Raw genomic sequence first — 27469 nt, forward strand, 5'->3', positions numbered from 1 at the left:
CTTGTGGACTGAATGAAAAACCTTGACCTTTAGCATGTTCATGTTGGCAGTTTTTCACCTAAAATAGTCACTTGGCCTGTACTTTTTTCCTCTGGAAGTAAGCAATCAGGAGAAAGTCTTTAAATGTCTCCTTTAAAGATCCATTTTTCACTCTAGACAACCTCAGCCTAATTGACTCTTGCACATTTTTCACTGATTTAATTTTCTGCTCTCCCAGCCTTTTTTTTTTTCCTTCTGATGAACTGACTAGAAGGATGAACAAACTAGAAGGAATAAGGAAAAGTTGACCTTCTGACATAAAAGTCAGTTGGCTTCCTGACAACAAGAGTAGATAGAACAATTTTAAAAATTACTAAAATTAAAAAAAAAAGAATGCTTATACTGATTGGTACAAGTTACCATATTACTTATCAGATTACTTTTATTTCTTAAAGGAAGTACTGAAATGTGGGGAGCATTTTAGAATGATTTCTATTAAAATAATTGTTTTTTAAAGTTGTTCTTTGATAAGTTAAATAAGCTTTTGTTTTCTGGGCAATATAATTTTGAGGAGACCTCATTCCCCCTTCAATGGCAGATGAAATATTAATAAATTTTGTTATTTAATATTAAAACTTTTTATATTTGTGTTTTTCACTTTAATTGAGTATGGATTATTAGTTGAGGTGCCATTCATTCTGTGGTCATAGGAAGGGAACTTTGGAATGATTCTCTTTCTTTATAAATGTCAGCATGTTAGATTTTCTTATCCAAATGAGTGTTATCTTGTTCAGAGTGTTTATTTCAACAGTGCCGCTGCTTTTGGAACTCTTTATTTTAGACTTGCTTTCAGAGTTGTGAGCTCTCTTTGGAGGTGAACTTGATATTTAAAAATTGGTAGAAGCCAGGAAATGGCAACCCACTCCAGTGTTCTTGCTTGGAGAATCCCAGGGTTGGCAGAGCCTGGTGGGTTGTTGTCTATGGGGTCGCACAGAGTCAGACACGACTGAAGTGACTTAGCAGCAGAAGCCACTTAAAGCCAAATTTATTTGGCATATATAAATTTTGTAATCAGACTGGTTAAAATCATTTCTGAGGCAGAAGTCATGAAGAGTCATGCCTCTACTTATTACAATAGTAAGATGCCATTTCTTGAGCGGCTCTTAAGTTAATATGAATACATTTCTAAAAGATACTTTGAGTAGTTGCAGAATTATTAAAATAGATATATAGCCTCTAAGATGACTCTTTTAAGGGCTTCATACCCTTTGACTATTAGCATATTAGTTTAATTAACAAAAACTCATAATTATTACATCTGATATAGAAATCCTTTACTTTGCTATTTACTTTCTACTCTTATTTTTCAGACTTAGTATTTATAATTTCCAATTTAACCACTGGCTTTATATGTAAATAATGATAGTAATAACATTTAAGAATGAGTTTTATAGGCAAGTATTTATGTATATGACAAAATATTTCCTTTTGTTTTAGAAATGGCTTTCGTAGGATAGAATTATAGTCTAATGTGTCTTAGGAAAACTTGGTTGGAATCTGATTGTTTTGCCTTTCAAAAAAGGCCTGGATTTTATTTGATGAGAAATCTTATAATACTTTTTTAGATAAAACAGTTGTATCTTTCTTCTTTAATTAGGCTCAAGAGGCCCAGGGAATCCTCTGGACCATCCAATTACCAATGAAAGAGGAGAATCAAATTCTGATAGGTTAACTGATCCTCACAGAGCATCGTCTGACACTGGTTCCCTTTCACCACCCTGGGAACAAGATCGTAGGATGATGATTCCTCCATCAGGTATGGAATGAGTATAGTTAGTGTGTATATTTGAAAGGCAGCCAGTATGTGCAACATACAGGAATGAAAGAATAGAGAAGTACATGTGTGCCCTGTCTGAAGAAGAACCATGATACATATTAGAAAACAGTAGTAACACAAATTTCCAAAGAGAATAATTAGGGATAATTATTCACATTATAGAAAACTGTCCTCCCTCCACCCCCACCATGCAATGTCTTTAGTTTTTGGTGCTCATAGAAGTGATACATGTTTATATTTATGTTAGAAAATTTGAACAATGGAGAAATGTATAATTAGGAAAGTGAAAAAAATCCCCCTTGTCATCTTAAGCATGCCCCTCCCAGAATGTAGTTTTATATCTTTTAGGGAGTTCTTTTTTGATACGTTTTCATAAACATAGGTATACCCATTCCTTCATTACTGCTGTGCAGTTATGCTATTCACCTTCTTATAACTGTCTTTTTACCCTTGAACAATATATCTTAGATTAATTGTCAAGATAAATATATTTACTGGAAGACTCACAGTAGAATATTTTGAAGTAAGGCAATAACTGTTATTCCCTTATAGCCTCTATTTGCCCAAGGAACGTTATTAAAATTATTCAGTTTGCTAAACTTTTATTTATGCACAGTGTTTCAGGGACAGACACTGTTACGTAGAGCAAGCTATGCCTGCTTTGCATAAATTAGTTACATTTAAAAAAATATACTAGTTCAGATTGCTTCTTGAGGAGTTGGAGAAGGAAGAATATTATGGTTAAAAAAACATTTAATTCCAATTAGCCTTTGCTTTGTTAGTGTGTGTGTGTGGTATGAAGTGGTAATTTCTTTGGTTTGAGGTTACTTTCTTTTGTTTGATATCATTAGAGTATCAGCTTCATGAAAACAGAGATTTGTGTCACTTTAGTTCACTGCTATATCTCCAGAACCTAGAACAATGCTGAGCCTGTAGTATTTGCCCAGTAAATATTTGTTGAATGAATGAATACCCAAATAATTCTAAGAAAGCTGAATAGTTTTCTTACTGTTTTTATATTTAGAAATATATATGCTATGACTTTCAAACTTAAGAATCTGTTAATAGGTGGCATAGAAATCCTCCTTTCAAGGATTTTTTTCTTGAGTAGCATTCATTTTAAACTTCAGATGTGATAAAAATAAAGGTGAATAATTTACAGCCCCTTTCTTAAGGAGTTTGAATTCAAGCTTTTGGTGTATATTTTCTGTGTGTGTGTGTGTGTGTGTGCGTGCGTGCGTGCGTGCGTGTGCGTGTGCGTGTGCGTGTGTGTGTGTGTGTGCGTGTGCGTGTGCATGTGCGCTTCCCTGGTGGCTCAGAGGTTAAAGCCTCTGCTGGGTTCAGTCCCTGGGAGAAGGAAATGGCAGCCCACTCCAGTATTCTTGCCTGCAGAATCCCATGGATGGAGGAACCTGGTGGGCTACAGTCCATGGGGTTGCAAAAGTCAGACATGACTGAGTGACTTCACTTTCATATATATATATACACACACATATGTATGTATATTTAAAGTGTTTTGTTTGGGAGCATTAGGTCTTAGCGGGATCTTTCTTTATGGCTCATGGACTCTCTAGTTGTGGTGCATGGGCTCAGTTGCTCCAAGGCATGTGGGATCTTAGTTCCCCGATCAAGGATCAAACTCATGTCCGCTGCATTGCAAGGTGGATTCTTAACCACTGAACCACCAGGGAAATCTCATATTTTTGTAAAGGATGTTCCTTTTGAGAATTTACAAGCTGTCAGTACCAAGAGTCCCTGTCACATGCTCTGCCTCTCCCCCCAAGCATTATCTAGTGTGGTGATGCTCAAACTTGGCTTATCATCAGAAATAATCGAGGGGACTTAAAAAAATGCAAATACCTGGGTTTCACCGCATTCCCCTGCCCTTGTTTTTCTGTAAATTTCATTGAAGTATAGTTGACTTATGATGTTGTCATTACACCTTCTAAACATGATCTCTGGAGGTAAGATCTGTATTTCCCAAAAAAACCTCTCTAGGAGGTTCTGAGGAATAGCTCAATTTAAAAACCACTAATTTATCCAGTGCCCTTACTGGAGAGAAGGGAACTGAGTCCCAGAAGAGGGATTTTCCCTGACAGTCTTAGGTTAGAACAGTTAGCCAGGTGAGGAGCTGAGGCTGGAACTTTTTTGGTTGAATACTTTCTGTTGATCTATCTTTAAGTTTACTGACTCTTTCCAGTGTTACTTCCATTCTGCTGTTAAGCCCATCTGGTACATTTGGGGCTTTGCTGGCGGCTTAGCGGTAAAGAATCTGCCTGCCAATACAGGATACATGGATTTGATCTCTGGGTCGGGAAGATCCCCTGGAGAAGGAAGTGGCAACCCACTCCAGCATTCTTGGGAAATCCCGTAGTCCAAGGGGCCTGGCAGGCTACAGTCCACAGGATCACAAAGAGTTGGACACGATTGAGCAGCTAACCAACCCCATGGACTATAGCCTCTGTCCAGAATTCTGCAGGTGAAAAAGTATTTGGATTGGAAATTAAGAAATTTGATTACTGATCTTCACTCTTTAATCTTTTTATGTGATTTTTCAAATTTGTTTTTATCTCTTTGGACCTCAGTCCTTTTATACAGTGAGAGAGATGAACTGAGTGATCTGTGTAATCTGTTTATCTGAGTAATAGAACATTTAGTTCGGTATTAATAGTTAATGTTGAGATATTCTAGATAATGTTCAATCTAGTTGATAGAGCAAATAATATAATATACAATGTTAGTAAAACCGAAGACTATTTACAGCATTCTTTTCGAAATCCAATTGTGAACACGCCTTTTTCATTTTAAAAACTTAATTGAGGGACTTCCTGTTCTAGGTTAGTAAAACCGAAGACTATTTACAGCATTCTTTTCGAAATCCAATTGTGAACACACCTTTTTCATTTTAAAAACTTAATTGAGGGACTTCCTGTTCTAGGTCAAGCTACCGTTTAATCAAACTGGTAAATGTTGACAGCAGTAAGTTATGTAATACTTAGAGCAACCACTAAGAAGTCTTCTTAAAGAGATATACTGAGGAATGTTTTGGATCAGATAAATTGTCATCGGAATAGACCTGCTTCTCAAGCCCCAAGGAAACATTTCCCAAGATAGATCATATCCTGGGTCATGAAACAACGTTTAACAAATCTAAAAGAATTGAAATCATATCGTGTGTTCTCTGGTTATGGTGGAATCAAACTAGGTTGAATTATTGATACATGCAACAATTTGAATAGATCTTAGATGGTTAAGAATCTGCCTGCAACGCAGGAGAGCCGGGTTGGATCCCTGGCATGGGAAGTCCCCTGTAGAAGGGAGTGGCTACCCCACTCCAGTATTCTTGCCTGGAAGCTCCATTAACAGAGGAGCCTGGAGGGCTACAATACATGGGGTCTCAAAGAGACAGACACAACTGAGTGACTAACATAAAGCCATAATGTTGACTGAAAAAAATACCTCAGAAGGTCAGATAATATATGACTTCATGTATATAACATCCTTGAAATGACAAAATTATAGAACTAGAAAACAGATTAGTGGATGCAGTGAGTTAGGGATGGTAGAGGGAGGAGAGTGGATGTGATTAAAGGGAAGCCTGAGAGAGATCCTTTTGGTAATGGAATAGTTCTGTATCTTGAATGTGGTGGTGGTTTCATAAATCTATTCATGATAAAATCTATCCATGGCAAGAACTATAGACGTTAGTAATATGTGGTGGCTCAGATGGTAAAGCGTCTGTCTACAATGCGGGAGACCTGGGTTCCATCCCTGGGTCGGGAAGATCCACTGGAGAAGGAAATGACAATCCACTCCAGTACTATTGCCTGGAAAATCCCATGGACAGAGGAGCCTGGTAGGCTACAGTCCATGGGGTTGCAAAGAGTCGGACACGACTGAGCAACTTCACTTTCACTTTCCTTTCCTGTTATTACATTGAACTATAGTTATGAAAAATGTAAACATTTGGGGAAACTGGGTAAAGGGTATGCAGGAACTTTCTGCATTATTTTTGCAGCTCTCTGGGAATCTTTATTTTAAAGTCAACAGTTAAAAAAAAAAACTTATCTGGATACAGTGCGTATAAAGTGAAAGTATTTTTATGCATATAACCTGATGATTGTTTCAAAATTTGAGCACACCTGTAAGCCAGCATTCAGGTTAAGAAACCATTTTCAGTTTATTTTTGTTCATTTTATGAATTTAGATAGGAATATCACATCATAAGTAATCAGAGTTAAAATGTTAACAAGATGTCCTGTAATTAACAAACCCATTATAAATTCTTAATAAATATTTAACTGCAACATGAATTTCATCAGTGTTCCTTACCTTGCTCAGTGTTTTATTGTGTAAGAAGTACAACTTTATTCTGTGAGGATCTCATCCTTGAAGTTCAGGAGTAGAAAAGCAAAAACATCAAAATGCTTTTTGAAGCCTCTCTGAATCACAACAGCTGACATTTGATTGACAAAGCAGAATTTGGAATCATTGGGCAGGATAGGTATTCTACCTCTTAAGGACAAGGATACAAGGAAAGGTAAATAATTGAGGTCATGAATAGAATCTAGGCAGAGGGATTATATTAATACTATTGTGACATATTTTCACTTATTATATAACTAGTTTTTAAAACTGTATTTAGGTAATATAATTTTAAAATTTTAAAATTACTTTTTGGAAGAAAGAAATATATGGTTTTTCTGTTAAGTTCTTCCTAAGTAATTGTCTTGTTTTCTTTGTAGTTGCTCTTATTTACAAAGCTGTGCATAGTAAGCAATCTTGACAAGTTTTTAGAAAGTCTTAAAATATGATCTGACTCCCGCATGTGTGCGTGCTGAGTCACTCAGTCATGTCCGATTATTTGCAACGCCATGGACTGTAACCCACCAGGATCCTCTGTCCATGGAATTTTCTAGGTGAGAATACTGTAGTGGGTTGCCATTTGCTATTCCAGTGGATTTTCCCAACCTAGGGATTGAACCCATATCTTCTGCATCTTTTGCTCCCACATTTAGTAGTTATTAATACATTTTGAGAGACATGCTTATTAAAATGTTCTTATGCTTTTTGTAAACTGTAATTAGTAACTGTGTGTTTCTACGGTACTAGTAACATAATTGAAATAAGAAAAGAAATGCTAAAATTTAAATGATAGCTTTTTGACTGTCAGGGTATGAATCTGCAGGATTCTTGGCTTTTAGTCTTTTAACTGATCCTTGAGAATTACATCTTTAAGTAATTTATAGTACAGGTATTAATCACAGTAATGATTCATCATATGTACATGGTTATATTCATGAATCTAACAAGACAGATAGCAATTGTGTCTAAGTTCATGTAAATATTTTGGTAAAATTTTAAATTAAGAAAATAAAACCACAGATACTTTAATGAAACAAAGTTTCAGTTTTTATCTTTTTTTTTTTTTCCACTTTCTGGTATTCTTAATCTCTCAGTGCCCCTCTTGATCTTTCAGTGCTCCAGCTTCAGGGTCCTTTTATTCCTCTATGTTGCCTCACAATTTCTTTTTCCAGGAATAGAGAAGTAGCAGAGAAGAATAAGAATCTTAATTCTCAGCAGATCTTGTGCTACTCGAGAGATATGCATTAATAGTGAATTATATAATTTTTCCTCCTTGTACTTTTCTGAGCTTTGGCAAAGAGCAGGGAATATGTTTGTATGTATGTATTCCATTTTTTCTTTGGCCACTGCTTATCTTTAACTGATTTAGATAATATATTTTATGTAAGGGGTAGCAAAGAGACTTAGCTGCTATTTCTTGGTGGTTTTATCATGAATTAAGTGTGGTCTTCAGTGTTACATGTTTAAAAACTTGCTTTTTATCTCTCTTTTTTTAAAGAGCTAAACAGAAGACATATACAGCCAACTTGAAGAGGACAGTTCTAAATTTTACCTTGAGAGAGAAAAGTAGGCTAAACAGATCAGAACAATTGGGAGAGCTTTATCAGAACGGTTTGAAGAATACAGGCATAGATTTTTACATTACTGGCTGTGATCTGTAGATGTTTGTGTAGACCATTGCCCTGCATTGCAAACATTCTTTCAGATAAGATGCATTTGATAGAATTATAGTTTGTCTTCAGTTAGGTTCACTTTGATTTCCCTGTTGAGATTTTGGAGTTTTCATAAGCTGAAAAAGTGTACTAAAACCCATAGTGATGCTTTTCTACTCTTAAAGGATGAGATTTACTTTAAAGTTATTTCCAAATTTTGAGGCTCTCACTTTTTGGGGAGTATATATTTCTTGTGGCACTTCAACTTTCTTGTGTAATGATCCTTTTTAAATTCTAATGATTAGCATTTGGTTACTAACTTACTGGTATATGTAGTTATATAAACTTGAAAAATCTATGTTTAATTTTGCAGTCTTCCTGAAGAGAGTAGATAGAGGAAAGATTAAGATATGGGGACAAATGTAAACAATTTTTGAAAAAATTTGCTTTTAATAAAAATGAGAGATGAGGTGGTAATTGGATGGAGCAATGTTTTTGTTTTTAAAGATAGAAAACATTACAACATGTTTATTTGCTGATGGGAATAATCTAAGATCAGAGGAGAAATTGATGATGTATGGGAGAGGGTATAAAAGTATACAAAAAGAGTGGGATCCAGAGGGTAATTAAGAAATTAGATAGTGTTTGAATAACTTTGTAGAAGGAAGGCGGAACAACTGGGTACAGATGTGGAGGCTGGGTGAGGGTAAGTGAGTGTATTTAGTTGCATCAAGTTCCTTGATGTGTAAGATCATTAAGTTGGGATAGGAGAGAAAGGGAGGAGATTGTCAGAGATTTGGAGGGAGAAAAAGGTACACAGTAGCCATTTAGGAGAGTGAAAGAATTTACATGTCAGTGAAATGTGGTATGATTACAGGGCAATGTTGAGTATCCAGTTGAAGTTTATGATCATAGATTTGAAAGAGACCAGCTAAGAGTCGGACACGACTGAGCGACTTCCCTTTCACTTTTCGCTTTCATGCATTGGAGAAGGAAATGGCAACCCACTCCAGTGTTCTTGCCTGGAGAATCCCAGGGACGCGGCGGGGGAGCTTGGTGGGCTGCCGTCTATGGGGTCACACAGAGTCGGACACGACTGAAGTGACTTAGCAGCAGCAGCAGTCAATACTATAGGCTTGCCAGGTAGCGCTAGTGGTAAAGAATCTGCCTGCCAATGCAGGAGATTCAAGGGACATGAGTTCGACCCCTTTGTTAGGAAGATTCCCTGGAGGAAGAAATGGCAACTCATTCCATTTGAAAATCCCATGGACAGAGGAACCTGGGCTACAGTCCATGCAGTTGCATAGAGTTGTATGCGACTAAGCATACAAGTCAATACTATTTTTTAATATAGTTTGTAATTATAAAAAATTTAATTTATCATTACATCTACTTTGGGATGCATACTTTGTGCCATATGTTAAGAGCTTTATATTAATCATTCTAACACTCTTAAATTTACTATTCCCATTTTACAGGTAAAGAAAAAAAAACCAAGAAGTTAAAAAATAGCATAATCCTATCACCTACCAGAATTTACATATTAATATTTGTTTCATATACATATACATATGTGTGTGTGTGTGTGTGTGTGTGTGTGTAGCTGTGTGTCAGAGAAAGAGAATGGGTAAATAAAACAAATATAAACAGCACACTATATGAGTTGAAGTCTATTCTGTTTCCTTCACAGCAGGTAGACTGTTTACCCTCTGAACCACCAGGGAGTCTTCTGTTTCCTTTCCCAAGGTCAACCTTCTTTCCCAGAGACAATCACTCATCAGTTTAATGTTTGTAAATTTATAGTCTAAATATGATTTTTTTAAAATTTCTATTTTATCAAGTTTTTGTCAGCATGTTCCTGATTTCTTTCCATTTTAATAAAAAATTTATTATTAAATTGCTGTATTTAAGTATATGAATAAATCACAATATATATATCCAGTCTTATCCATTTTCCTCTGATGAACATTCAGGGTGTTTTCAGTGTTTCACCATTACTAACAGTGCTGAAGTTAACACTTGATTTTTGCACATATGTTCTTTAGAGATGAGTCCAAGTTATGAAATTGCTGGGAAGTAAGATACACACAGTTTCAGTTTTAATAGATGTTGCCCTTGGTCTTCAAGAGTGGTTATGTGTGAAGTATTTGAGAGTAGCTGTTTCTTCAATACCTGATGTAAAACTTTTAAAAAGTATTTCCAGCTATATGCGTTAAATTTTTTCTCATTTTTCTTTGATTGATTTTTTTACAGTTCCTTCATTATTAGTGAGCTTGAGCCTCTTTTTATGTTTATTGATCATTTGTATTTACTTCTGTAGATTGCCTGATCCATTTCTCTTTTGCTTAATAGGAATTCTTAGTATCCTTTGGATGCTAATCTTCTATCTTTTATAAATAGTTTCTTGGTTTATTGTTATGTATGTTATTGTTATATATAAAAAACCAAAAGTTTTCTATTTTTTTAAGAGAAGTTAATCCATTTTTATTTTTACTGAATTTTTTTTCTTTAGAACCTGTCAATATCAAAAAGATACTGTTTTCTTCTAAAAATGTAAAATTTTGTTTTTTTAAGTTTTTAATATGGATTTTATTTTGGTTTTAGTGTTTAGTTGAAGAGTTTTTCCCCACCATGGGTAGACAGTTGTTTTAATACTGTATATTTATCCATTTGAAATATTACTTTTATCTTAAATGTCCATATTTGCATAAGTATGTTTCTTAGACATTTTTTCTGTACCATTGGCCTCTTTATTCCAGAGCGTAATCTATCCATATTGTTGGTTTTATCAGCTACTTTCTGGAAGTTTTACTTTCCATTAGTTCCTTAATCATTAAATTAAATTATTTCTTCACATTCTGAGTAAAGATGCTTATTGTACTTGATTAGTGAATAGTATTGAAATTAAAAAAGGCAACTCCTTTATCCATATGTATAATTCTCTTCTCAACCACATTAATGTTCTTGTTATGTGATAGACCCCCAGTTATTAAAGCTGCTGAAGGAACTATTATAAGCTGAGATTTGTTTTGGAATGAAAAGAGATGAATAACATTTTTGTTTAAACTAGACATTGTGAATTTTATTGTAATCTTTATTTTATGAAATTGCTTCACTGTGCTCTGCATGGTTCTTCCTCCGTTTTTATTTGTTTTTTTTTTTTTTCCCCTGATTCTTTTCCTTCTCCCATTCTTTCTTTTTAATCATCCCTTCTCTGAGAAGGGTGGTAGAAAACAAAGGTAAGCAGGCAAAAGAGAAAGGAACCCTTCATGTAATTATTTGTATTTTAGTCTTTCATTGGTCATATGCTTTCCATGTAGCTTTATCTTAATACATTGAGCATATGTGTGTGTTTATGTATGTACTATACATGTATATGTACATTTGAATTTGACTAGAATGTCATTGTTTATTTGTTGGTCGTTTCTTATTTTTCTTTCGGGGCAAGCTTTGCCGCCTCTGTGGCACCGTTTCTGACTCCTCCAGTCAGAATTAGATAGACCATCTCTCATATGATTTGTATGCCCTTTTATTTAAGACATGATTTGTTTTTGTTTCATCACCATAAGGACACAGATTGTATTAAAACCAACTTTGTATCACTAATGCCTGGCACATAATAAGAGCTGGTAGATTTAAAGAGTGGATTATTTTCCTAGAGGAGCACAATGTATAACATATGGTCAGTAAAACAGAATACTTAGAGCAAAATCTTGTATTTCTCAGGTTACTGATATTGTGGGGATGTATTTTAGAAGCAAAATGATGATATGGTCTCTTGAGACCTGGTTTTAAGAAAGAGTTGGAAATTCTGCCGTTTAGTTAATTCCGTGTTTAAAGTAGGGAAAACTCAGTTTAGACCTGTGGTTGGTATTGGCCTTTTCTCCCATGGGGCTAATTCAGATGGTTACAACAACCCTGAAAGAGGGAGGAAATGAGCCTTTATGACTCTCTGAATCTTTCTTTCCTAAGTCACATCCCTTGACCCTTGCTGCTGCTGCTGCTGCTGCTAAGTCACTTCAGTTTTGTCCGACTCTGTGTGACCCCATAGACTACAGCCCACCAGGCTCCTCTGTCCCTGGGATTCTCCAGGCAAGAATACTGGAGAGGGTTGCCATTTCCTTCTACAATGCATGCGTGCATGCTAAGTTGCTTCAGTCGTGTCTGACTCTTTGCGACCCCATAGATCGCAGCCCACCAGGCTCCTCTGTCCACGGGATTCTCTAGGCGAGAATACTAGAGTGGGTTGCCATTTCTTTCTCCACTTGACCCTTGAGAACTCATTAAATATAATTTTCTTCATTGACTCCAGTTGATGTCAGATGGTATCCTTGGCTTTTTGTGGGAAAGATGTGTCTGTAAGGTCCCGAGGAACTGAGTCATATAACAAGTATGTATGCAGTTCACATTATATTCACCTAGGAGAGTCATGGAAGGTAGTATGAGACCGTATCTATTAGAATGGGAGAGTGAAACAGGCTAAAAAAAAGTTATCCCCTTTGTCCTCTGCCATATTTTTTTAATAGTATTATTACGTATTAACTTTTGCCAGAATCTGGTTACTTAAGGAAACTTCTGGCCCTTCCCTCCCACCATAGCAGTGTCTTTAAGAACTTCCACCCCTAATTATTCAGATAGAGGAAGACAGATACTGCAGGACCTCACTTATACGTGGGCATCTGAAAATGTGGAACATGTAGAAAGAGAGTAGACCAATGGCCACCAGGGGTTGGGGATGAAGAAATGGGCAGATGCTGGTCATGTTCTCTTCCGTATTTTTGAAGATTGGCAAAAGCATCCTTAATCAAAGTCTACCGTCACCTAACAGAGATGAGTTAGACTACTTATATTTTTTCAAGAATGATGAGTTACACAAGGACCCATGAATTATTACCATTTTGTCATCATAAATGACAAAGGAGGCTGACTGTAGAAGCACTTGGGTCAGAGTCTGTGCCTAAATTTGTGTCTGCCCAAATGTCCTTAATTTGGGCATTGTGAACCTTCCATTCATCTGTTGAGTCAGAGATGTTTCCCTGTAGTTTTGGAGGGATGCTAAATTCTAAAATGTTGAAGTTACTGAAAATTTAATTACTTGATGACCTCACTGATGCTGTTTCTGCTCTGGTGACCATTTCTTTTATCATTATCAGTTCTGTTATTTCTTACTATGTTTACAGCATATTCTCTCTTTTCTTTGTTTACTAGTAGATAGCTCCTTGAAGCCTTTTTTTGATTTATTGATGTATCTACTTCCTTCCACTATTATTAAAATTAAAGTTAAATCTATCTATAAATATATATATGTAACTAAATTCTGTTCATATATTCTGATGCATATGTAGTAATGGAAACTTTCAAACTCCAAGGTGTCGTCATATTTGTGTTTACTAAAAAGCAAAATTATTGCTTTAAGTAAAGTGTGTAGTTTTCCTAAAATTGTTTACTATCGTCTACCAAGAATATGTGTCAAAGTCTTTTAGAGAGAAAAATTCTATGTTCAATGTATTAAATTTAAGGAAACTTGATTTTTATCTTTAATGAAGATATTTTAAAAACATGTTTTTTAGGCCAGCCATATCCTGATCTAGTTCTTCTTCCACAAAGGCAAGATGGATTTTATTCTAATTCTGGTAGACTTTCTGGACCAGCAGAACTCAGAAGTTTTAATATGCCTTCTTTGGATAAAACAGGTAAGAAATATTCTGTGTTGTATATGTGTTTTTTAGTAACGATGGCATACTAAAGAACTGGAAGCTGCATAAAGGACTAATGTAATTGTGATTTCTGCTTAGCTCTTAAGGCCACAGTTTCTTTCCTGAGAGCTTCCTGGTTTTATGTTTCTTGCTGTTTTGTACACATCCGTGGCATCTGCACATGTGTTGGTGCTTGGTTTGAGCACTATTGCAATGACTTTATTCTGTGTACCTATGGTGGTGAATTTTACTGTGTTCTATGATTAATTTTCTAGTTTTTCCAGTCCACTTTACACAAATCCTGTGTAGTAATCAGAGAAATTAGGCTGTGTGAATGATATGTGAAAATCAGAGAAATAATTTGAGTGCATGCTCTGTTGATGGGTTAATCAGTTACCTTGTTTAAATTTTTCATGCTTAGGTAGATTTAACATTTACTGAGCAACCAACAATTTGTCTGGGGCTCATTTTATTAAACCACCTCAGAGTAACCCATTGAAGTTGGGAATTACATACACCCAATGTATTTTAGAAATACATAACAAAAGATTAAAAGTAGAAAATGAAAAATTTCTGGGTAAAAGATTTCCTCAGGAAAGGGTGTATATTTTAGGAGAGGGAAATTATCCAGTTGGAATATGTATTATGTTGAAAAATCATTCTTCTCTGAATAATAAGCAAAGAAGGAGACCTGTGGCCTGGTTTTCTGTTATTATAATTATTTCTGTTTGGTGTTTAAAATTGTTCTCCCCATTAATTCAAGCTTAATGTGAATGAAAGTATGTGTGATTAAATATCTAATTCTAAACTAATGCTATTTAAAAATTTTCACATTTTTGTTCATTTTTTTTCAATTGAACAATATTCAATTTAGCAAGTAATTTTTAAGTTCTTTCACTTTAGAAGGTACACTGCATGACATGGTAGACAATACAATTATAGTAAGGTATAGTTTTTAGTTCTAAGGAGCTAATAATTACTAATAGAGGAGAAAGACAGATATATATGCTTGACTGATACTAGTCAGAATGATAAGTCCCATTAGAGAATAGATTATGTTCACAGAAAGTGAAAATGCCCATATAGTTGAAGGATCAGGGAAAACTCTGTGAAAGAGGTGGCATTTGAGCTGCTTTTAGGGAATCTGAAAATTTAGTTAAAAGGTAAAGGTCTGTGCCAGTAATAATGAAGAGTATAAGCAAAAACAAAGAAAAGAGCATGAGTTATTGATGGGTAATGCCTGTAAAACTGAGATATGAATCCCTTGATCTTATGAGGGTTAAATCAGTTAATGTGTGTGAAAGTATTTTATAAGCTGAAAAATTTTTAGATATATGTAATGTTTTGTTATTGGTTTATCAGTGTATGGTATTTACATGAAGGAAAGTGGTGTGAAATGGTAGAAATACATTAAGTAACACTAGTAAACACCAGTAAACATTTATTGAATGAAGTGAATGACCTCATTTCATCTTTGCAATAAACCTGTAAAGTAGATAGTATTACCCTTATTTTACAGATGAAGAAACCAAGGCTCAAAAAGGTGCTAAAGAGCTCAGGTAGGAACTGTTAGAGCTAGGATTTGATACCCTGTCTGACTCCAGAGCCATGGTCTTGATCCTTAGGCTTTACTGAAATGAGAGGCTAGTGGATCAGTTTAGTGCCTCAGCCCTGCCACTGATGCACTGAATATCTGTAGACTGTTTACCGTTTGGCAGGCACTGTGGTAGCTGCTGTGTTTCAGTGAATAGGAGGTCAGCATTCCTTATACCTGTGGTCTGTAGGCAGTTGCACTATATAGTGACAAAAGTAACAAGCGCAAAATGTTACGGGAGCTTATGGGCCACGAGCCACGAACCTAGATGAGAGGTGGTGATGTTTTGAATGTGGGGTTGTCGAGGAAGTCTTTTTGGAGGAAATGATGGATAAGCTGAGAATTAAAGTTGGAATTAGCTGGGCCAGAATGATGTTTGATAATGTTCTGGGAGGAGAGAATAGCATATGTAAAGACACAGGGTGGAATGCCTTGTAAATATGGCTGTAGCATGGAGTGGAAGTCAGAATATTGAAACAAGTCGTGTAGAAGTAAGCAGCGCATAGTTTACAAGGCCTTGCAAACCTGTTCAGAAATTTTGGACCTACTTGTGGGATAATGGGAACACGTTAAAGGGTTTTAAATGGAGAATAATCAAATCAGACCTGCATTTTGGAGAAATTATTCTGGTTGTGTTATGGGAAATAGATTAGAGGGAGCAGTTGAGATTGGAGAGAGGGTAACGTTTTAGAACAGTGTGACAGAAATCTACATGGATGATGGTGGTGACTTAGCTGAGCAGACAGAAAGATGTGAAGAGACACAGAGATAATATAATTGGGAGGACTTCAGATTGAATGGAATGAGGGAGGAGGGGGAGTCTTGGCTGATGCTGGCTTCTTGGCTAAGGCATGTGGGCCATTCATTGTTCTGAGACAAGGAGCAAGAAAGAAGCAGTATAATGTTTCATGGGAAATATTTTAAGTTAACTTTGAACTTAAATTAGCTGCGCCTGTGATACAGCTGCAAGGCACTTCAAACTCAGAAGTCCTGGGAGAAATATCTAGATCTGACTTAAACGTCTGGAAGTACAGTAGTAGTTCACATCAAATTTGAGCTGTAGAATGGGTGAAATTTCTCAAGGAGAGAATGAGAGGAGAGGAGGCTGAGGGTGGAGCTCTGAAAAGATCACCCCTGAGGGGTCGTGGAGCCCACTGAAGAGACTGAGAAGGCACAGCTAGAAAGGAGAGGTAGGGAAGGTGCCCTCCCGGAAGCTGAAGGCTGAGAGGGTTGAAAGAGGGAGCGAATAGTCAACAGTGTGAGAAACTACATTCAATAAGAACTGAAAGTTCTATTTTAATTGAGGGGGAAAAAAAGACATTTTATCTTGGGGGATGTAATTTCAGTGTAATTTCTATGCTGCACATAGATTGAGTTACAATTGAGAGACAAAATGGGAGGAATTCTGAATAATATATATAGAAAAACTTTTTTTTTTTTTTTTTAAAGAAGAACTTTTGACTGTGAAGGGGAGCGATAGCTGTAAGGGGGTTCTCTTTTTCTATCTAATTTTAAAGCAGTAGTTGGGAGAGACTTGCCGATAGGATAGGTCTAGCAGAAAGGGTGGAGGGAGGAAACAGAATGGAAGATCCCAGCAGAAGCTCTTTGAGGCAGGGGACTCTGAGTACAGAATCAGGCTCTTAGATTGTCTAGAAGAATCCTAGGCAGGTGAAAAATGGCCAATAGGACAAAGATGCTAGTGACTGGCTGTTAGCAATGGAGTCTCCAAGATCAGCTAATTAGGGAAGGAAATGAGGAAAGGAGGAAATTGAGAGATCAGAGGACTGGAAGCTTCAGTGATACCCAAGGACAAGTATAGTGAGAGTAATGAAAAGGCTGGGAGGGGACAGGTGGTTGTGGTCAGAGAGAGGGTTGTTTAAATTTATGTTCTCAGAGCCTGTGCAGTTCTTGATAATAAAGCCCAGGCACATTTATTTAGAAACAGTGGCTAATTCAATTGCTAGTCTGTGTTATGTGATGGAGGAATAAGGAAGGAAAGATGAGAGAGAAGGGAGGAAGAAAGGAAAGCAAGGCAGGAGGAAAAGGAAGTGGGGAGAGGGAGAGGAATGCTGTCTCCTGGAAGCTTCCTTAATGATGCAGCTTGCAGGATTGTCTAGGCACGTGGTGGGGAAACTACAAACACATGCCTTTCCAGAACTCTGAGTCTGCCGGAAGTTCCATGGACCTCAAGCTGTCCTTGTGGCACTGATGCAGGATGCTGGTGTCAAGCTGGCTTGTGTGCCGACAAGGGGAGTAGGGATATCAATGTCCTTTGTGATCTGAAGTTGTAAGAACGGTGTGATAAACCATGTATTTTTCATGATTTAACTTTTAATTTTAGATGGGGGAGTATCTTCAGAAATGGAATCCAGTAGGAATGAAAGCAGAGATGATCTTGGTGTAAGTATTGAAAGTGGAATTGTATCCATGTATTCAGGATCTTTCTAATCTGTTGGTTTACTAGAATAGTAATTTAGCCAGCATCTGGTTTTTTGATTAAAAGCTGCTGCTTTCTTTTTGACAAATGTACTTCATGCTTTTCATTATAGCTATTTCCTTTCCGATTGTACCCCATGGTGATAAAGTACAATGTACAGACTCAAGGCTTGATTTAGTTTATATAGTTAAACAAGAACTTGAATTCCCTCTTGGACTTTCATTTTAAATCCAGGACTGTTTTAAAGTATGTTTTTTGTTCACTGTGCTTACAATCTTGGTTTTTGGTCACCTTGAAAATATTAACATAAGCAGTTTTTTTTAGTATATGCTTAATAAAAGAATGTATATTTTGGTACTCTTGGGCCATTCTTATGTTTTATTTTTAATTGGACAATTGCTTTGTTGGTTAAAGCTGTTTTCTGTTAAGTTAATAAAATATTCATGATAGCTAAAATCCATCTGATGTAGAAAACAGAATCTTTCTCTGGAGCCTTTTATGGTATCACAGACTGCTTTCTGCCAAGGTGCCTAGATGCCTTCTTCTAAGCCTAAATTTATAAGGAAAGCTATTGCAAACTTTGCTATTGCAGTGACTGCCTTATGTCAATTTGTTGTAGAATTTAAATGTTCCTGATTCATCTGTTCCCACTGAAAATGAAGCAGCTGGACCTGGTTTTGTTCCTCCACCTCGTCCTCTAGTCAGAGTTCCATTGTTTCCAGTGGATACAAGGGGTCCTTTCATAAGAAGAGGGCCTCCTTTTCCTCCACCTCCTCCAGGAAGCATGTATGGAGCTCCCCGAGATTATTTTCCACCAAGGGATTTCCCTGGCCCACCACCTCCGCCATTCGCAAGTATGCTTTATAAAGCTTTATATATGTCTTACAGAGTAGATCAGAAACGTTCATTTTACTTTCTATTCATGTAGTAATACAATGGAGGAAAGTTTTTCTCATCTTCTGTAAGGATAGCATTATTTTTCCAAATTGGAAAGATTGCCAGCCATCAGTAATGAGGTCTCATCTGTAATGAGGCTTCAACTTGATTCATCTTAATAGATGTAGAATTATTTCTGTGTTTCAGTAATCAGGAAAATCATTGGCTTTTTGCAACAGTCTTATGTTAAGACTAAAATTATTTTTTCTTATTAGACAGAAATTGGGTCAATTAGTAAAAATAATTAGTTTATATTTTTGCATTAAAATGACTGGCTAAAGTATTAAAAAAAATCTTTTAAAATCTTTTTTTCATAATTAGCTCCCATGTAGTCCTACTTATTTAAAACCTAGAATGTGTTTATCATCCTGTTTGGACTAATTGTTGAATTTATTAAAATTCCTCATAGCTTCACATTTGAGAAAAGAAATAATTATTGCTTTTATGACTATCTGTTTCCATTTAGAACTACAGGTTTCAGCAGAATAAATACATGGTTAACAAACACTAGGAAAAAGCCTATCATTTGCCTGATAGTCATTCTTTTCCTCATTCCTCCTCTTTAAAGTTTAGAGTGAACCAAAATGAATTTTATTTGAGGAATTTCAAGACAGTTTTTTATATAACTGTAAATATTTTAGGATACTGTCAGATTTGGGAATTACTGATCTTAATTTTAAGTCTGGTGAAAATTACATTACATGAAAGTTTTTTGAGAGTAAGTTACTCTATTTTGAAATAATTCTCCTTTTTAAAAAGTGTTAAGATGTTAGATTTTCATAGGACAAAAATCTGCAGCTAAAATGAGTGATACTCCCTTTAATCACGTGTAGTTGAAGAGCATATGTTTTTCTCAATGTTGTAAAAATTCATTTGTTAAATCAGATAATTATTCTGGTGTCATCTTTTGAAAATAAAGATAGGTACTGAAAGTTATAAGCAAATGATTTATTGGTGCCGCAGTGCAGGTGCTGAAAGTTAAAACCTGTCTTTTACCAATCTCTTTGAACAGTGAGAAATGTCTATCCACCAAGAGGTTTTCCTCATTATCTTCCCCCGAGAGCTGGATTTTTTCCCCCACCCCCACATCCTGAAAGTAGAAGTGAGTTCCCATCAGGGCTGATTCCACCTTCAAATGAGCCTACTACTGAGCATCCAGAGCCACCGCAAGAAATTTGACCATATTGTTGGTCTCTCTTCAAAAGTAATTTTGACTTCTCTCTCATTTTCAGTTTAAGTAACTGCTGTTACTTAAGTGATTATACTTTTGCTCAAATTGGAGCTTAATGGAATTATAATTCTCAGGATAGTATTTTGTAAATAAAGATGATTTAAATATGAATCTTATGAGTAAATTATTTCCATTTTATTTTGTTCTAGGTGGTATAATTATTTTAATTTAATTCATCCACTATAACATAAACAATAAAGAGAGTTTTATATATGTAATCTTGCAGTTGGGGATATTTTAAACTCCAAAGGCTGTGTGTCTTTATGCCAAGAACTGTATTTACTATGGTTGCGGACAAATGTGAAAGTAACTTTATGCCTAATTAAATAAATTTTGATTGATTTAAAGACTTGATTGGCATTGATAATAATAAAATCAGCTAGTTTTTTCATAAATATGGTTCCATTAGTTAGTTTCTTTTACTTCTACCAATGGCTTTGAGGCTAAAAATAATACTTTTTTGGGATCTTTTCCATTCAGTTATCTTAACCAAAACTGTGCCCTTTTCTTATACATAGACATGAATGACCCAATGCAAAAAGTTAATACACTTAAAGATCATATTTTAAAATCAGGACATTGTCTAATGGCAAATTTTAGAATTTGGATATTCTTAGTTAATTCACTGATTTCCTGTGCAGCTTTATTTTTTTCTTGTTTTTCTTCATTTGTAAGATATTTACTGTTTTTAGTGGGGAATGTTGAGATTTACTCTCAGATAGCTGTATTGAGGCAGTGTATCATTTTGAGCTTTGAACTCAGTATCTTTAGAACGTCTCTGTAACTCGGGTTTGTATTCTGTTGTTAGTCATCTTGCAGATTAATATGATTATGACCGGAAAGGCAGTTAAGTATATAGCTAATATTACACTATTTATGTTGAAAAGTTGATTGGTTTTAGTTGTTTACTTGGATTTTTTCCTTCAGTGCCAAGAGACTGAAGATTAAATATTTTTGAGCAAAGCAGTGATGCATTATAATTGGAACACTTCATACCAGCATTTCCCCAGATGTTCTTTGAAATGCTGTCCTTGTGAGGCATTTACACTCCCTCTCCATTCTTAGCCCTGCCATAGAAAAAAGGCTAAAAAGAAAGGCTCCATGTGAAAAGGCTTGGATAAAATAATAAGTAGAATGAGAACCAAAAAGCATCATTATATTCAGTATTAAAAGGCAGCCTTCAGTAGGAAATAAAGACTTTTTTTTTTTAAGTTGGAAAGGGAAAGAAGAGAAATGTAAGAGGAGTAATGTGGAATGTTCTAATCAAGTAAATAAAATTTTTTTGCCCTGGGGTAGGAAAGACTTGACTTGGCTTAAGACAGGAGAGAGGAGAAAGCAAATCAAACATAACAGAGAGAATGGTAATAAACTAAGGGGGCAGATGAGAGCATGGTGAAAGGCAGGAGACTTGATACGGCTGAGTGGTCTAAAATACTTTGGGATTCCAGAATAAAGGAACATAATTAGTTTAAAAATACATTTTATTAAGGTAATATAAACAACTGGGAAGAAATCAAATAATAGAATTTAAGGATCAATTTCAGTTTTCCCCATTTATTCCTTATGACCAGTTATACATCCTAGACATTTTCTTCTCTTTTGACTTTTTTTTTCTTTTTAATTCTGGTGATTTTAGAATTTTAGAAGATATACATATAATCTATGAACTTGCATTTATTAATTTGTATGTGTGTTGATTCCTTGAGATGAAAAATTGGGACTTAATGTACTTGTACTATTTTCATCCCCATTTTCCTTTCTTCTTCATGTTTGGTATTTATCCCAGTTAAAGTTTTCTATTGTTGCTTTTGCAATTTTTAATGTATTTAAACCTCTATTAGTATCTCTCTTTTTTTTTAAAAACTATTTATTTATTTTTGGCCATCCTGGGTCTTTGTCGTTGTGTGGACTTTTCTCTATATTTTAGGAATATATCCCTAAAGAATTATCCTTTCTCCCCTGTCTCCAAATACCCTGTCTTATAGGGTTGCTATGAGAACTATGTAAAATACTTTATTGTGAAGTAGTTAAAATTATGCTTGGTACACAGTAAATATTCACTTTCTGTCAGTCATGATATTTCTTAGCTAATAACTGTGTCTTCTTAGAAAATTTCACTTAAGTATTTCTTGATTAAAATCCATTCTTTTAAACAGAAGTATTCATTTTAACCATCTTGTGTGAAAAGATTTCCAAGATATATTGTGTTCTATGAACTCACTACAGAGATATTTTGAATATATTTTTATATTGTTTCAGGGTCATTGCATTTATCATTATGTTGTATTTAAAGCTTGTTATGGGGTTGTTTAGGCCTATTTCAAGTCCCTTCACAGTGATTTAAAATTAGTTATCTTCTTTTTTGAGGATTGTAAACTTCTGCCTTCCACACTCATTTGTTTTCTCCACTTCTAATCTACTGGAGACCAAGAAACAAACAGACTTATCAGAATTATGCTGAACATAAGAACAAATGAGCTGGAAGGAAACAAGTGGCTCTACTGAATTTGATGCCTTCTAGTACAGGGAATAATCTCCCACAAACCTTTTCTATTTACTTGTGGATTCTTGGCCATACTCCAAATAGCTGAGGTTGTTTTCTGGAACAATTATGTAAAGAATACTTCTTTACCTAGAGAGCAAATTTAACATTTGCCTTAATTTTTTTCAAGAAAAAAAAAAAGTTCTCGATAACAGTTGTCCTCATGCTGTAGAGGTAAGTACTCTCGTGAAGAGTGTGGTTTTTTGTTTTTCTGGTTAAATGTGTTTATGTATAGTATATAGGTTTATTTTTCCTGCCTTTCAAAAGTGTACATCAATAACATCTTTATACATATACACACACACACACATATATATCCTTTAGAAGTTGGCTTTTTTTTTTAACCTCATTATTTTGAGATCCATCATGTTAATAAATGTAGGTCAAGTTAGTTCATTCTGACCACTGTGTGGTATTCCACTGTGTGGCTTTGCCATAATAACTCTATTAATGGTCATGAGGTTGCTGCTGACTTTTCATTGTAAATACTGTGGAAATCAGCCTGTTAATATTTTTTGTCACAGAAGCTAGTTTGCACACTGGGATACACCCCTTGAGCGGCTTCCCTGGTGGTAAAGAATCGGCCTGCGAATGCGGGAGACACAGGTTTAATCCCTAGGTCAGGAAGACCCTTTGAAGGGAATGACAACCCACGCCAGTACTTTTGCCTAGGAAATCCCATGGACAGAGAGCGGGCCCTGGAGGTCTACAGTCCATGGGGTGGCAAAAGAGTCGGACACGACTTAGTGGCTAACCACCACCACCAGCCCCCCGAATATGGTAAAATATTTCCAAATGGTACGCAGGTATGCTTCCAGGAAAATTCACAGAATTCACCTTGCATGTATGTACTGCTTAACTGCGATCCTGCCTAGAAAGAACTTGTGAACAGGGTGCAGGTTCTCCTTTCCTTCATTTTGCAGGGAACCCTTCTCCCATGTATGAAATGAGCAGCACATACCTTTAACCTTCTAGTCTTATGATGATACATTCAACTAAGGTGTGCAAACCTATGGAGCTAAAGACACAGTGAGATATTGTTGTCAGTGGTGAGTAAGTGAATAATTGATTGTTTTTAACTGTTGACCTATATAAAATAACCTGATAATAGGACAGTGCTTTGTTTGGTCCTGAAAACTCAGAAGTTGAATGAGTGACATTGCTGTAAAAAAACTCTCTTCTCATCTACTTATATATGTGAAACAAATTTTTTACCACTTGTTTATAAAAATGAAAATAGACAAAAGTACTAGATTTGCATAAAAAGCTGTGGCATAGTTGAAAAGGATATATGTAGCAGTCTGGATCAAATCAGAAGACAAAGCACACAGTAGTTTGAGCAGTAAAAGTTTAATATAAAGATTATTACTGATAATAATTGTAAAATGTGAGGAAACTGTATGTGGCCCCTTAAAGCTGAGGGGGCCACTCACAGTAGGACAGACTCAGAAGGGCTTCAGTCCGCTTTGGTGAAGGTATGTTTCAGCCCCCAGGACAGCAGAGATCACTGGTTCCACAAGGCCTGAGCTAATCTGGAGATGCTCAGCAAGCAATAGGCTTAGCAGGGTGCAGGTGGGGAGGAGGCCAACAGCAGCTACTGGCACTGCATGTGCAGTGGGAGTGTGGACACCAGGGATGGAGAGGCCTGCAGAGCCAGTGTGGGGGCCACATGTGACATGCAGGGCAGGGAATGGGAGTCCAGGGCAGGCAGGAAGCACATGCTTCACAGCCTATGAGCTGTACAGCAACTCTGGCTTCTGTGTGAAGGACAGTCAGGCTGAGGCTGCAGGGTAGCACAGGGACCATGGCCGGGCGATCCTATGCCGAAGTCTTACATCCAGGCTGCCTACCCTGGAACCTACAGGATAAACTGCCTTCTACCATGTCCCCCATGGCCCTTACTGAACAGCACTGTTCTGACTAAAGGTGTGTTGTCACTCAAAGGAGTTCTATTATTGGAGAGCATACATTGAAGGGTGCATTCAGAGCTGAGGCAACAAATTAATAACTGATATGATACATAGGTTTAAGGGGGAAAATGATGTAAAATTTCCAAATGATCAAGAGCTTATTGCATTTTTAAAATAAATGAATGATAGTAGGCATGGGATCACCCTGGTATTGTATTTACCAGAGTGGTGTGTACTTGTAATTGTACCCAGGCACCCACTTCTCCCTTGCCGGATGCAGTGTTCCGCTGCTCACACACGGACAATGGGGATCTATGAAGCTGGGAAAGAAGTATGCTTCAGGTGTTTGAAGAGCAGGTGGGGAGTCCAGGTATGAAATTCCAAGCGTAGCTGGTGAGTGTGAAGAGGAGGGTGTTGGGGGCTGGAAGTGGGAGCAGGGCTTCCTGCAGGCCTTGAATTGCTTTCGTATAAATCAGGTATTTCTGTGTGAACAGTGGCTCAGCTAGCAGCAGAGTTCTGTATGTACAAATTAGAGTTTCATCATTATTTTGAAATAACCTGTAGTGAAAAAAATCACTTGAATTTGAAAATTAATTTATATTACGTAAGAAAGCTCAACATTACACTTACCATTACATTTAGAGCTGTTAGATTTCTTAAGTATAATTTCAACTGCATACATGTTTGATGTGGATGGAAAGGTTTAAAAATTATCATCCATTTGTGGGGTGTTCCTCTTGGTAGGAACATTAAAATTTTTAATAGATTATAAGTTAAACAGTTGAAAAGATTTTATTTGAAAGTTCTATACAAATAATTATTTCCATCAACCTTCTGGATTTTTCTAATTATGTAGTGAAAACAATGTGTTTTTTGGGGGGGGCTTCAATTCCTTCTGTTACACCAGTGTGCTGCATAATATTTTCTATGTGTCAACATATGAAAAAGCTCAGGAAGCTTGGATACAGACAATGTGGTGTGACTGTTGGGTATTATTTATACCTAGTGTATGTTACTCCATTAGTGCCATTTAATGTTACTAGCTCCATAACAACCCAGTCTGGTTCATGCTGTTGGATAAGCCACAAGCAAGTTAGGTGTTGAATCTCTGTGTTCAATCGTAACCACACTGTCCTTCCCAAGCCCCACCCTACCAACTCCCTGACTTCTCTATTCCCAGGGTGGTGGAGGAAATAGGACAGTAATTTTAGATATACAAATTTCATATAGTTTAGTAAAGCTGTGTTTTGAAAATAAATATTTGTCTATAAGCTGTCAGACCAGCAGCTGAAACTTTCAGTGAAGAATCAGTTTTAGGCAAATCCCTCATATCCCAGATGAGGAAACTGAGGCTCGAGTCTGCGCTCTGCTCATGCAGCATTAGCCAGAGCTGAGTGGGGGAAACAGGTCGACACCCCCAGTCTAGTGCTTAACTGCCTACAGCTTCACTTTCGCACAGACGTATATATTCACTGACTTTCTTTTCCCGTACATTTTAGGTGTTGTTTTGGTATTTTAAATGCACAGACATGTTGATTCACCCAGAGGAGTTAGATGTGCCCATGAAATGAGGGGGCAATAGGTATAATACCAGTTCTTTGTGAGCCCCAGACTATTCCATGATGAGGCAGTGCCTGGAAGAAGTGGTGTCTGGAATGATTAGAAGAGGAAGAAGGAATGACAGCTGTTTGTCTTAACAACCAAGAATGGAGATTACAAAGCCAAACTAAAGCAATATAGAAGGTTAAGGTCTATTTAGTACTGGAATACTGAAATTTTTTTTTTTCCCCTTTTCATCCAGTAGAAGAATTTTTAAAAGTACGCTCCTATAGTCTATAAATAATGTATTCTAAATACATGATACACTTGGATTTGGTGGTAACCAGTCTGTTTGCTTTTATGTTTATATTTTGCCACAGTGAGTTTAAAAAAAAATCAAAAGTCTCCAAATTGTTCAAATTTAAGCTTTGCTGCACCAGACTACCAACAGGAGCTAACATGATTATACACATTGTTAGGATTACTGTAGTTTATTTACCACTAAAGGTTTTCATGCTTCATGAACAAGAAAATGTTACAATGATCACTTTTTAATGCTTTATTCATTGATTAAAAGAATATACATTTAACATAAACCATACAACATCAGTCATCAGATCAAACATTCAGCTGGTTTCCTTACAGTTTCTGTCAGGAGTTATTTTATCTGATCACATTTATAAGATAAAATCTCACCACATCTGGCATTTACACACCCTGTGCCAGTGGATTCACACTACTGATGTACATAAAAAATCCGCATGGTATGTGCTCACTGGAGACAAAACAGTGCACACCTGTCAAAAGGTCATTTTAATATAAGATGGTAAAACCATTTGTAAAATACATATAAACTTTTTCCATAAATAGAATCATATCTGGACATCTGTTGCATAAATTGTGTTTCCAAAGCTTACAATAGAGCAGCCAGGTCTCAGCACTGCTGGGCACCCACGTTGGCTACTTACTTTATTATTGCAGACTGTCCTTTAACATTAAATGCACAACATTCGTACCACTTAAAACTGGGGTCAGGTGGAAGTCTCACAGAGACCACGTCTGTACCGCGGTTGCCCTGAAACAGTTAAGTCGGCTTTTAAAGCCTCTCAGATATAACAAGGTTTTAAAACATACTTCATGGAATGTTCTTCATTTATCATAGCAGCTCATACCTGTGATAGAACAAGCTTTCAGTTTTTCCTTTTTTTCCTTTACATTCACTATTCACAGTGAAACAGGTGCATGGTTTTTTTTTTCTTTTTTTTGTTTTGTGTTTTTTTTTTCAGAGATCTGAGGTTGCTGACTGAGCCACAGCACAGCTGTGTACCACAGGTCGAAATTCGACCTTAAATATTACAATCTAGCAGTATCTGGCTGGCCAGAGTGGGCCAGCCCCTGCCAGCATGTGGGCACTTCTTCAGTTAAGTCTATTCTTTGGCAGCTGACACGTGCGCTGACAGAGAAAAATCCAGTGACTTGTTGCTAGGGATTTCACGACTAATGTTTGTTTGCAAGCATGTGTGTTTACAACTCTGATTTGATGATATTCTTTTAGGAGGTTTTACCCTGGAATATTATTTCTTTCTTCCTCCACTATTTGAAATCTGGGCTAAAAAGCTAACTTGAATGTATAATGTAATTGATGAATTAAATTATGTCAGATAAGGTTAGGAAAAATCCAGTAATTTGAGTATTCATGTTTACATAAATCCATTTTAAAAAGGATTAAGCAATGGTCTAACCTGCTACTA

The 27469-nt window shown here is 36.2% G+C and overlaps 1 protein-coding gene across 1 annotated transcript in view; it reads left to right on the top strand.

Annotated features, from left to right (window-relative positions):
* The window catches only part of MIA2 (MIA SH3 domain ER export factor 2), a 99397-nt gene extending 79722 nt beyond the window's left edge, over positions 1 to 19675 (top strand). Inside the window, exons 26-30 of the mRNA XM_052660143.1 lie at positions 1637 to 1795; positions 13404 to 13526; positions 17465 to 17523; positions 18180 to 18414; positions 19509 to 19675. Of these exons, the coding sequence (XP_052516103.1) occupies positions 1637 to 1795; positions 13404 to 13526; positions 17465 to 17523; positions 18180 to 18414; positions 19509 to 19675 (743 nt within the window). The remainder of the gene's footprint in view (positions 1 to 1636; positions 1796 to 13403; positions 13527 to 17464; positions 17524 to 18179; positions 18415 to 19508) is intronic.
* Positions 19676 to 27469: the final 7794 nt, after the last annotated feature.

Source organism: Budorcas taxicolor, chromosome 21, assembly GCF_023091745.1.
Source record: "Budorcas taxicolor isolate Tak-1 chromosome 21, Takin1.1, whole genome shotgun sequence".
Lineage (NCBI taxonomy): Eukaryota > Metazoa > Chordata > Mammalia > Artiodactyla > Bovidae > Budorcas > Budorcas taxicolor.